At 34.8% G+C, this 13,601-nt stretch overlaps 2 protein-coding genes across 3 annotated transcripts in view; one reads left to right on the top strand and one right to left on the bottom strand.

Moving 5' to 3' along the window:
• The window catches only part of SKIC3 (SKI3 subunit of superkiller complex), a 164,570-nt gene that overhangs the window by 115,256 nt on the left and 35,713 nt on the right, over positions 1 to 13,601 (bottom strand). The window lies entirely within an intron of this gene.
• ARSK (arylsulfatase family member K) overlaps positions 1 to 13,601 on the top strand; it is a 43,592-nt gene that overhangs the window by 25,846 nt on the left and 4,145 nt on the right. Inside the window, exons 5-6 of the mRNA XM_057738989.1 lie at positions 2,766 to 2,937; positions 6,543 to 6,767. Of these exons, the coding sequence (XP_057594972.1) occupies positions 2,766 to 2,937; positions 6,543 to 6,767 (397 nt within the window). The remainder of the gene's footprint in view (positions 1 to 2,765; positions 2,938 to 6,542; positions 6,768 to 13,601) is intronic.

Raw genomic sequence — 13,601 nt, 5'->3', positions numbered from 1 at the left:
TTGGGAAAATGACCATTTTTCTAGAACTCTAAAAATATTTGTCAAAACATTAAAAATTGTTCTTTTGAGTTACAAATGTATAGGGAAATGACAAGATAATAAAACTAATGTTTATTTAATGCACTGTAATTAAAAACACTAGAAACATTAAGAATTAAAGTGTTTTGATTTTTTGGTAAAAAAACAAATCAAGTAGTTTGAACAGTGCTTGCCTTCTCATTGTGTAACTTAAGACACAGAGCAAGCATCTTCTCTATGTCTCAGGAAATTGTCATGTTCCTTTCTAAATCTGGATCACCTTCCAGCATTTTACCCTTTGCACTTTCAATGTCATAATATATTTCTGAGAGTTCCTTTAATGTGAAGATTTTTGCTGGTGTCACTTCCTCTAGGAAATGTTCATCCTTTTCTTCATAATGCACTTCCTCATTTATATCAATGTTTTCACTAACTTCCTCTAGATGTGTATCTTGAGTGTATCAAATGGTGGCAGTGTCTGCATTCCCAGGTCAGCTATTTCTTCTGTAACTCCAGTTAACATTTGATTCAAATTTTACTTCCGGTGTTATTACTTTTTATTTCTTTATATTCATCTTTGTTGACCAATTTCCTCTTTAGATTATCCATTTTTATATCACATGGATTTATCACTGGGAGACAAGGAGGCAGCACACCTACACACTTTGCAGTCTGTTTATGTACCAAATAAAAGATGTGCAGTGACCAAACACGGACAAACTTTGAAAGAAATGACATAATTAATCACTTATTGTGATACACGTATGTAATCTACATAGTGACGTATACACTAAAGAACTAGCAGTGAATGTGAAAGTTTGTCCTTTATGCAATAACTCACAGTTGATATACCTTGGTAATGATGACAAATTGATATGATAATAAGAGTAGTGAGAGTCAGGCATACAAACTGGAGTTGAGCAACCATTGAGGATGTGGTCTCAGACAGGTCTCTGCACCACTGAAAACTTGAACTTTCTTTGTACTGTACCAGGCCCAAGGACACCAGCTGTATTCAGAACAACACCTGCCAGCTGCAGCCTTATGGTCTCAAGGTCTCCCCTTGTAACTACGCAACCATTTTAGACCCCTGACAACTTAAGCAACCTCACTTCTCACCAACTCCAATTATAATTCTTGATAAACAACTCATGTAATTAACAGTGGCCTTGCAGCCTTTTGCCTTTATAAGCCTCTCTCATTGTGTAGTCCTGCAGAACACTGCAAAATGCTTCTTGAATCTATGTCTCTTGGGCTGCAGTCCTAACAAACCCCATATAAACACATTTTTATTTCAATCAGGTCTCCGTTTCTGAAATTTTGGTTAACAGTGGCTAAAATTTGAACCCTATTGTTGGGGAACTGGTGTTTTTTAACTAACCTGTGGTAACTGATATCTGTGCATACCTGAACCATGCAAAGCAAGGACTGCCTATGTTTTGAAATGTGTCACCTTAAATCAAATTTAAGTTACTTTACAACCTCTATCCAGAAACACTATGTAGTGCATCCTATATTAAAGGAAACAACATTGAAGTTTTAGATACTTCATGTCTTCTTAAAAAGTTCCTTATTTACAAAGCAGAAGTAGAATCACAGATATAGAAAACAAACTTATGGTTACCAGGGGGTAAGTAGGGGAGGGATAAATGGGGAGATTGGGATTGACATATACACACTACTGTATATAAAATAGATAACTAATAAGGATCTACTGTATAGCATAGGGAACTCTATTCAATATTTTGTAATAATGGTACAAATCAACCGGTTTGCAAGGCAGAAACAGAGACACAGGTGTAGAGAACAAACATATGGACACCAAGTGGAGAAAGCAGGGAGGGTTGGGGGGATTGAATTGGGAGATTGGGATACCAAAATGTACACTCTAAATATATGCAGTTTATTGTATGTTAACTGTATCTCAATAAAAGTTCTTAAAAAACAAAAAAATTCTGTAATGGCCTATGTGGGAAAAGAACCTAAAAAAGAGTGGATATATGTATATGTAAAGTTGATTCACCTTGCTGGATACCTGAAACTAACACAACATTGTAAATCAACTATACTCCAATAAAAATTTTTTAAATTAAATTAAATTTCCAACTGGCTCTATCTTTAAAAACTTGTCAGGAGTCAGTACTAGCCTAATGAAATGAGTCAAATAATTTTTAAGTAAATAGTAAGTAGATGTTTGAATTTTTTAAAGCTACATGACTAGAAGATACATATGACTTAACTCTAGTCTTAATGGTTTTCACCAAAACTGTAAGCATTTATATATATTAAAAAGTTGTATTTGTTCTTAGTAAACATTTGGCTCTCATTAGATGTCTCACTAGATATTGGCATTTTTCCTAGTGAACTACTGGGAAAAAGGTGTCTAGATTTCTTAGGTTATTGATTCTGAAGTTTTGAATTGGTCACACAACTATATTAAAGTGCTTAGACACTTGTTATGGATTAGAACACTGCTTAATATAGTTCATGTTTTTCATTGACATGTATAATCTTTAAAATAATTTCACAACTGTCTTACTATATATACAGATATTGATATATACCTTTTATTGTTACTGGGAATACTAACAATCTGTTCCTAATTTATGTATTTGACTTACTGTTTTCTTTACATAGTTCATAACCATGCTTTTCTACTAGCCTAAATAATTAAATGTTGTCTAGTTTACCATATATTCTTTTTGGAAGGGAGGAATATTACAACTTTGTTTTTCTCCCCTTTTTAGGTGTCTTATGATGCCATCAAAATCCCAAAGTGGTCACCTCTGTCAGAAATGCACCCTGTAGATTATTACTCTTCTTATTCCAAAAACTGCACTGGGAAGTTTACAGAAAAAGAAATTAAGGATATTAGAGCATTTTATTATGCTATGTGTGCTGAGACAGATGCTATGCTTGGTAAGTGGTATAATTAAAAAGCAATTACATGAGGAAAAAGTATAATATTTTTCCAACAAACTGTGATCATGCTGGTTGGTGACTTGTATGAACATCCTCAGATAATTTTTTACAACAGTTGCTGAGATACTTCAGACTTAGAATTATAAGACTCCTGACACATAAAAATTGGATAATTTGCATTATTAATAGTAGAATAAATGTCTTTTCTATCTTAATTATTCATAAATTAACAGATGATTTGATTTGTTCATATATATATTTTAAAAAAAGGTCATAGAAAACTATCATCTGCTGGAAATAAAACATTTTACTGGATTTAATCAGGAATCAGTATTCAGCCAAACACAGTTAATTACAAGGCAACTTGGGTTCTAGGAGATGAAACAGATGAGACATAGAACCTTGTGACTTCTCCCAGACTTGTAATAATTGCAAAACAAATCCATTCTCCCTAGGCCATTTAGCACAAGGCTTAACTAAAGCTGAAATCAGTTTCCCTGTGTACATTCTAGTCCAGAATTATACTGAATTTCCTTCCCTAATTCAGCTCAAAACCAAACCTGCCTCCATGAGATAACTGTCAAGAAAGTGTCTTGCCTTCCCACTTGTAGAGTTACAGCAATTTCCTGTTCAGATGTGGAAAAACCCTGATTTAAAAAAATATCAATTTTTATAACAAATTCTTTTTATAAAACCATATCATTTATTTTGTTACACTTTGGAGTGGAGCATAATTACATTAGTGAAGTGTGGGTAGCACTTTTTCTGAATAAAGTAAACTTTGGGAGTGAACAAGTTAGTGGCTATTTCTTAAAAAGCATTCATTGGGCCAAAGCAGAAAGCAAAAAAGCCCTTTGGATAAACTACTTATAATATAGCAAGTAAAATATGCATTAAATGTCCTAAGGGCCTTCTAAGTACTCAATCTTAAATGCAAATAAGACTTTAAGTGAATTTCTTCCATCCTAAATCCATACAAACACTGAATTGTATTTCAATATTTTCTACTGTTAATGAATATTCACCCATTTGCACCCTGGGAATCGCTTTTGAAAGTTTTCAGCTATCCATTCATCAACATCAACTAAAGTGAAATATTATATATATAAAATATTGCTGCAGGGCATGTGGGAATACCTCCTGAAGTCTCTTCAGAGGGAAAAAAATGCCACAGCTCACGTCACATTACAAAGTTTATGGAATATATTGTATCTCTTTGTTAAATCTATACTAGTCTGGTCATTAAATAGTATTTATTAACTGTTCATGGTGTTTGCTAGCTTTCAGGCATTATATTGGGCACTGGTGGTACTAAGCTGAGTATTATTAAGAAATCACACATTAATTAAAAGCACTCTAACCTCTTACCCCACCTCAGGCCTTTATATTTGTGGCTCCTTCTGCCTGGGATCCCTTCCCTTTGCTTTTTACATGGCTGGATATTCTCAGTCTTTAGCTGTCAGCTCAGATATCACCTCCTCAGGGATATCTTCCCAGCCACTCTAAATTAGTACACCAGCCCCATCATCCTACTTACTCTATACCTTATCATCTTGTTTGTTGACATCATAATCTTTTATTTTTAATTTTTATTGGAGTATAGTTAATTTACAATGTTGTGCTAATTTCTGCTATCCAACAAAGTGAATCAGTTATACATATACACATATCCACTCTATTTTAGATTCTTTTCCCATGTAGGTCATTACATAGTATTGAGTAGAGTTCCCTGTGCTATACACTAGGTCCTTATTCGTTATCTATTTCATGTATAGCAGTGTGTATATATCCATTGACAGAGGAATGGATAAAGAAGATGTGGTACCTATCTACAATGGAATATTACTCAGCCATAAAAAAGAACAAAATAATAGCATTTGCAACAATACAGATGGACCTAGAGATTGTCATAACTGAGTGAAGTAAGTCAGACAGAGAAAGACAAATATCATATGATATCACTTATATGTAAAATCTTAAAAAATGCTACAAATGAACTTTAGAAAACAGAAATAGGGTCACAGATGTAAAACAACAACAACAACAAAAACAAAGACTTAGGGTTACCAGAGGGAAAAAGGAGGAAGGGATAAATTGGGAGATTGGGAGGACACCATAATCTTTCATTATTTTGTCTATTCACTTATTCACTGTCCATTTCCCTTGAAGAATGTGGACTTCATGAAGTCAGGGACATTCATTCTCATTCATCATTGCATCCCAGGTGCCTAGCTTTGCATCCAAGGTGCCTGGCACGTAGTAAAAACTCTATAAACATTTATTGATTGAATATAAACACCAGCAGTTATAACATGGTGTTGTAACTATAGCAGAATACAAGTTGTAGGGGTCTTGGGGACAGAGTGATCTCCTCTACTTAGAGGAACAGGGAATGCTTCACCAGGGAGGTAATGCTTGGCCTGGGTCATAAAGGAAGAATGGCAATTTGGCATGTAGGCTGTGGAAGAGAGGATATTTGACACAGAAGGCAGAGTGTGTACAGAGGCAAGAAAGTCCAAACTAATTATTATGAGTTCAGGGAGTTCTAAGTAGTTTAGGATTGTGAAAGGTAAAGATCTATGGGGTAGCTGAAGGTGCTGAACTTGCTCAAGAATTAGACAATGGGAAGCTGTGGGCAAGTTTTAAGCTGGGGCGTGACATGATCAGATATTTTAGAAAGATAGCCACAAGGGATATTATGGAGGGTAAAGAGGAGTGGAGGCAAGAAAACCAATTAGGAAGCGATTACAGTTGTCCAGTTGAAAGACCCTGATGGTCTGAACTCTGTAAATAACTCCTCAGAGCTGTGGGTCTAAGATCTGCCTGGCCCTCAAAATCACCTGCGAGTTTTGTGGGGGTTTTTTTGTTTTTTTGTTTTTAATAATATAGACCCCTGTAGGCCAAGTTCAGGAACTGCCAAAGCAGAGATGATGCTTCTCTCCGGACCATGCCTTACTGTGTTCTCTTAGTTACGAGGAGGAAGTTTCATGTCACTTAGAGAGAGGGACTGGTCAGAGGAATGTTACTGTTCAAGAATATGCCAGATCACATTCATATACCATCTGTACTGCTTTCAGCTCTTTTTCAAAGGTAGGATTTCCATAATACTCAGCCAGCTTCATGGACATGATCTGGTGACTGAGGATCTGAGAGAACCAGTAGCCGGGGGAGGAGGTTCTGACCCCTTTTATCACCTCCCGTTGGGCTGCAATTGTGGGTTGATGGTGACACCAGTCCTTTCATGAGACATGCACAGTGCTGACATTCAGGCTTGTCTTTCTTTTCTCATTTGAGTCACTGGGGGTAATGTTTCCCCCCATTGTCTGATAGAAACATAGAAAGCAAGCCAGCATGATCTCCAAATAAAGAAATGTATCCTATGGGTGCTGTATTTTCTCCTTCCTCTCTCTAGTCCATCCTCTGAGAAGCAGGCACATGAAATCTGGCATAAGTTCCTTAAGAACAGTAGATAATGTTCAGACGGTAAGAAGCATCCTGACAAACTCTTGGAGGTTATAGTCATTATGAACTTATTGTGATAGAAGAAAAAAAAACAACATGAGCTAAAAGCTAATTAAGATTGACCTTGATTTATATTGCAGGTGAAATTATTTTGGCTCTTCACCAGTTAAGGCTTCTTCAGAAAACTATTGTCATGTACACCTCAGACCACGGAGAGCTAGCCATGGAGCACCGTCAGTTTTATAAAATGAGTATGTACGAAGCTAGCGCCCACGTCCCACTCCTGATCATGGGACCAGGAATTAAGGCCGGCCTGCAAGTACCAAATGTGGTTTCTCTTGTGGATATTTACCCTACTATGCTTGGTAAGTAACACAATTCTGTAAATATTTATTTGTAATAATGCTGGAAAATGAATAAGCAAAATAGTCAGAGGCCCTGCTGACTTGTTCATAACCTTGAGCAGCTCATGTCACTGTGAGTCAAATCCATATCTGAAAAATGAGGATAATATTCCTCAGCTTCCTTTGGCCATCACTTACGCTAGTGCTCTTTCCTTCAAAAGATTCACAACCAAGATATGACAATAAAGTAAGCCACATAAGACATTCAGGTTTATAACTTTATAGATATGATTTGTGTATCATCTGATTCTCTACTACCACCTACCTAAAATGTAAACATTTCCTTTCTGGATTATTCCATCCACTTTGAAATTACTAATTTTTTTATAATGTTACAAATGTCCTTAATATTGATGCTAGGAACATATTTCTCCTCAGAATGTTTAGATTGTTCTGTACTATTTATTTTACTAACTTCTTAATGTCTACAAGCATAACCATAGGTCTAGAACACCAACATCTGAGCAGTTTTTGTTAAAGATACTAGAATAAAGCCATCGTGAATTCAGAAGTTATATAGAACTGTTAGTTTCTATCTAATTTAGCAGAGTACTTTAAATTCAGTAACATTTAATAAATATTCTGTTCTAAGGCACCTTAAATTGCAAACAAAAGTACCATCAATTTATAAATAGATCTTGGTGAAAGAAAAAGATAACGTAGCATAAGATATACATGTTTAATAAGTATATATTAAAATGTGAAACAAACGTATCTGGAAATTAAAGAAATAAAGTTCTTTTTATCTCCTTCTTCCTGCTACAGTCTTTCTCCTCATTTAACTAAAGACTACTACAGGGTCTTAAATTTCTTTAGAGTTAATTTAAATCAGTGCCCTCCTTTTCTCTTTTATTTCACATCACTTGCATATTTGAGCACACTCCTTTGCTGTTCATTTGCCTGATGTATATTTTTAACCTTTTTAGTTTCTTACTCATCATTTGCTGGTTCCCCTTTGTCCCAAAGCAATTATCACACAGCCATATCTCTGCCACTTTCTGGCTCCATCAATTTCCAGGCACTCTCTAATACTTTTCCTCATTTCTGTTTTTATAAGAAATGTATATGCAAGGACTTCCCTGGTGGTCCAGTGGTTAAGACTCTGAACTTCCACTGCAGGGGGACTGGGTTTGATCCCTGGTCGGGGAACTAAGATTCCAAATGCCTCGCACTGCGGCCAAAAATAGCAAAGAAAAGAAATGCATGTGCAATTATGTATATTTTAAGTGTGTCTCTTGTTATCATCTTTGTAGCTTTATGAATATATGCTTCTTTTTGGTGGCATTTCTTTACAGTTTCCTCCCCTGGTTTTTCCTCATATAGAACTTCCCCCACCTCATTTCCAAATTTGCTTAACTTTTTATCCTTGTTCTGCTTTCTTGAGGTACAGTGATCAGAACTGCAAAAGATTATTAAAGGTTGGGATGATTCTTTCTCAGTTTCCCTCAATATATTTCTTAGTGATATTTGGCATTTTGCTTGTGTTTTTGACTGTAGCAGCTAAATAGTCCAGTATCTGTAGGGAGCTTTCTGCAGTAAGTTCTAGTCTATTCCTAGTCATTCTGTCACTTTATATGTTAGTTGATTAATATGCACTGTTTAAATCATTTTTCTTTGAATATTGTTTTATATTTGTTTATAATACAAATTTTCTTCTCTACAATCTTGATACACCATTATCATTACTTGCCATTTCATACGTCATAAAAGTTAAAAGTCATCTGCAAACCGGAAGATTTCATAATGTATATATCTTAACAGATTATATAAGAAAATACAAAATAAAGTTGTTCGGAATGAGGGAATTTTCATTTATCCACCTAGAAGGACACCTGCCTGTCCCTGCCTAGGTTATATTACTTTAAGCATTTCTTTAGCCAAAACAAAACATTCCCAGAAACCCCCTTGCATTCCTTCCCCACTCTTCTGGAAATTATGTAGGTTCTCTGAAATTCTAGATATGTTTCCTACAATTTGTCATTACAATTTTTAAAAACTCATAGTTCTACATAGATTTTTTGTTGTTGTTTTTATCTTTGACCGATGTTTGGTAATTGACTCCTTCTGAGTCACATTTCCCAGCAGAATATGTTTTATTAACAGCATTTAGATCACGTGTTGATTAGACCTGCCCAACTAAAGTAAGTAAAGCCAAAAATCAGTATCTCTCCAGTTCTAAACTTCAAATTAACATCTTCGAGGCTTAATGTGTTTCATAACAAATACTTTTATAATGAAAAGGGAAAAGTTACATTTATATGATTGCTGGAGGAGAGTGAAGAGCATATCTATGCGTGGGTCTTTATATAAAACAGTGAAGCATCCTGTTAACCAGAGATAAGGTAGAAAGAGAAAGATGCAAGGGGGATTCAACAAGAACCTTATGCTGGAGCTAGGAAACAACACTGTAACATTATTTATCTAAAATTAACCTTTTTACAAGTGATAAAGTGTTAATATTAACAGAGCTCTCACAAATCTATGAGAAAGAGAAATACCCTACTAACAAACTGACGGAAATATACAAATAAGCAATTCACAACAGAAGACACACAAATGGCCAAGATATTTTTAGAGCTTCAAACTCAGTCGTAAGAAAATATTAAAACATGAAGATACCATTTTTCTTTCACACATAGAGTTTGCAGAGATTTTAAAAAAGCAGAAAAGCTTACATTGGAAATAGGCCTTCTCATATTCTGCTGCTGGAAGTATAAACTGGCACAGGTTTCCTGGAGGCAAATGTGGCATTATGTTCCAAATTACTTTGAAATATGCATACATTTTGACCTAGAAAATTCCAATTTTAGAAATTAACCTACAGATATACACAAAGATTTATCTCCATGGATTTCATTGTATCATTATGTTATATTAAGGAATTAGAAACAGTATGAATATCTAGTAGTAATGAACTGGGTAAAAAATAGTCATTTTTATTTTACAAAGTGAAATGATACATGAAAATGGCTCCCGTGTATTATTGAAAAGAAAATGTAGGCTTTAAAACTATATAAATAGTTTTTTGTTTTGGTTTGGTTTGTTGTTTATTGAGATAAGGTATCTATCTAATTTATTGTCCAAATCAGCACATTTTTTTAAGAGTAATAGGACACTATTAACAATTACACCAGGATTAGCATTAACTGAGTCTGTTGCCTTGCTGAACAGCCTTACTAGTCAAGAAGGCAAAGATAATTCTGATGGTCTATGTTTAATCTGATGTTTAATTCAGCCTTGTAAAGTGAAATTACTTAGTGCTAGAAGAGTTTAAAGCTGTCACTATTTTTAGTAGTGATTAATAACTCTAAAATTTGACCTGTGGGACAGTATATTCTATTTTTCCTAAGCTTAATAAACACAGATTTTGATAAAGTATCTATAAAGGACTTCTTATTTTGTGATTCTTCTAACCAATTAGGAGCTTAAAATAGATATAAAATATAATCTATTTTTAGAATTCCAAAGATCCTTTCTTTATTACCTTATGCATAGCTGTATTGTTTTGTATGAATCCAGTTTATACACAGAGTATGGGATTAAATTTCTCAGAACAAAGCCTCAAGCCAGACTTCCTCTTCCCTTCCATTCTATTGACCTTAGAATTATATAAAAGATGGTGATTCAAAAAACCTTAAATAGAAAGATATTAAATAGGAAAAACCAATTGGAATTCCTATTTTAATAAACCTACCTTACTATAAAGACACTTGAAATTTAAGATGGTAGAGGGCTTTTATTAAAAGGTCTGAATTTACAAATAGTTTTTAAACGTATTTTAGAAGAGTGATTCTTTTCTATAAAATGATATTTTATGATAAAGTAGGAAGAGTATTCTTAGTCTATGTATCTTTGTAGGTCCTATCACATTATCATTTTCTAGTATTGGCAGAAAACTGCTTTTTTATAAATAGGAATTCTTTATACTATTAAAGTTGATATCGTTATTTCAGATATTATTCTTTAAAAATTGCTCCCCAACCTGTAATAAACCATAACAGAAAAGAATATGAAAAAGAATGTGTGTGTGTATATATATATATACACCTATCTCTGAATCACTTTGCTGTGTAGCAGAAATTAATATAACATTGTAAATCAACTATATTTCAATAAAATAAATTTTTTTTAAAAATTACTCCCCAAATTATTTTCTTCTCTAATAATCTCAGCATCCTTTAGCTCAGTTAGAAATAAAGGTAATCTCATTTTTAAATTAAAATTGTTTTGACGTTCTCTTTTAAACTTATTTTCATGTGAAATTTTTTCATTTACTAGTTGGCCTTTTTTGTAAAATACCTGCCTTCTTTTCACATAAAGGATAAATCCAGAATTTTTTTGAACTGTGAAAATGTTAACGGTATAAAAATGTAGTTGCGTTTAAAAGAATGCTTCATTGCTAGCGATTTAAATTGCAAAACCCTCCTTGTTACAGGATCTTAGTGGAGGGTTGGGAGGGTCATTCTACATAGACTATTTTGTTTTTATTGGCTGAAAAATATTGTGAGGTTCAATAACTACAGTAAAGCAAGACTTGTGGAGCAGTACTGAAGCATCCGGAGACCGTGGGGTCAAGACTGCCTAAATTCAAATCCTCCTTCAGTATTTACCAACTGTATACCCTTGGGCCAGCAACCTAAAATCGTTGGTCTTCAGTTTTCTCATCAATAAAATGGAAATAACAGTGGCTATTCCATAGCTTGGAACAATGACTGGAACATGGTAAACAATTAAATGTTAGACATTATTATCATTAATATTTTTTATTCTTCTTAGGTATGCACTAAAAAATGTACATCACTGCCATACCAGGCTAACCCCTTATCTATTCACACAAGCTTATCTCTCTTCAGGAGACCGTCACAAATATCCAGGTCTACATTTTTACCCATTTCTTTACTGTTTTAAACTTAAGAATCACTTTATTAAGAATCCTGCAATTACTACTAATCTTTGCTTCCACTGCCAAGAACGATGATGCTTGCTTAACGTGGAACTCGAACCATAGATTTGCCAGAAGAGAAAAACATGAAAAATGGTTTTAAACAAAGATCAAAGGGCTTTTTGAAAAGCAGTTTAAGCTAAAATGTTTTTAAGGAAATAATTGATAAATATATGAGAAATGAATCCCCAGTTTCCTGAGGCACAGAAAAGTTAATAAATATTCAAATGTATTTATTAAACACTATGGATATTTGACAAGGGTTTTGTTCTTCGACATCAATTTACAAAGGTCACGGGTGCTTCCGTGGTGCAGTGGTTATCATGTTCGCCTCACACAAAGCTATATTATTCCACTGATCCTAGACTGGAAACAAGTCACATTATCACTTGCCTGAACTCCTGCAATAGCTTCCTAATTCCTTCCTTCTGCCCATACCCACTTTCAGTCCATTCACCATACAGTAGTTACCATCAAACCGTGTCACAATTCTGAGCAAAATCACTTTAGAGTAAAATTCAGAATCTCTCATTGAGCCTGGGCGTCCAACATGATCTCTTCCTCTCCTCAGCTCGTCTTGTACAATTTCACCCCTCACTCTCTCTGCCCCAGCCATGCTACACTCCTTAGTGTTTGGGGAACGGAATGAAGCAGTTTCCTTGCTGTTCCCCGGGGGATGCCCTTCCTCCCTACCTCTGGGTATCAACTGGGCTTACTCTAGCCCTTTCTCGGGTCTCTGTGTATGTCACCTCATCAGAGAGGCCTTCCCTAATTATACTGTATAACACAGCGCATAAACACATACCTGCCATCATTCTCTCTCCCCTGATCCTGCTTTATTTTTCTTCGTTGCACTTATCACCATCCAACATAATTGTTTGCTTGTCTCCCCACGTTAGAAAGTAAGCTCTACGAGTCTGAGAGGCTTATCTGCTCTGCTCACTGTTGTTTCCCTACACCTGGAACAGCACCGAGCTTGTTCGTTGAGTAAAAAAAATTAATACTTAAATAGACTCATCCCAGTTTAATATTTACTTCTTATATAAACACAGGAGAATTATTTAAATTTTCTTAGTCTAACAAGCTTCTTTAGGAAAATTAGGCTAAGAATAGATTTGAAATACAGTATTCCCAGTCATAGGTATATTCCAGTTGGTCCCTGCTTCCCAGCCATCTCCAAAGCCCTCTTCTCTCCCTTCCTCTGCCTCCCAGTGGTGCCCCTGGACAGCTGACACACAGACCAACCCCACCCGGCCTACTGCCTGGCTACTTTCTCTCTTTACAGTAGATCTTACAGTGAGTAGCCTCCTGTCTTGTGGCTCAGTTTCATCTTGAGCCATCCTTTTCTCTCGTGCACATCCTCTTTAACATCTTTGCTCCTTCTTTTGTTTTTAAACAGTTATCTCTGAAATATTTCTCTCTCTTTCTTTCCTTCCTTCACTTGTTCTTTCATTCTTTCTTTCTCAGAAAAAGTCCCTGATGATTGGTTGGTAGACAATTAGCACTTTTAATACGCTGCTTCCAAAGAAATGGAAGATACAAATTTTTTAATTAGGTTATACATAAAATAAGATGTAAGTCTTCAGAAGATTTACAGAGGTCTTTGTCTACTTCCTTTTTCTCTTTTAATTAACTTATTTTTCCTCAATTATGTACATTCAAGTTAATTTTTGTATTCAATTTTGCTTAATTTCTAGCATTACAGATATATTACTTTCTATTTTTCATTGGAAATATTTAATTATTTCTAAATTAATGTTTCTAAAAACATGGAACATTGAAACCAGAAAAACTGTAGGGGAAGCAACTAGAGACTCCTTTTGGAACTATTCCAAGTACCCAGCCATAATTAA

The sequence above is a fragment of the Hippopotamus amphibius genome, chromosome 1 (genome assembly GCF_030028045.1).
Source record: "Hippopotamus amphibius kiboko isolate mHipAmp2 chromosome 1, mHipAmp2.hap2, whole genome shotgun sequence".
In the NCBI taxonomy this organism is placed as follows: Eukaryota; Metazoa; Chordata; class Mammalia; order Artiodactyla; family Hippopotamidae; genus Hippopotamus; species Hippopotamus amphibius.
Note: the sequence above shows the minus strand (reverse complement) of the source record. Positions and strands in the feature narration are given on the sequence as shown.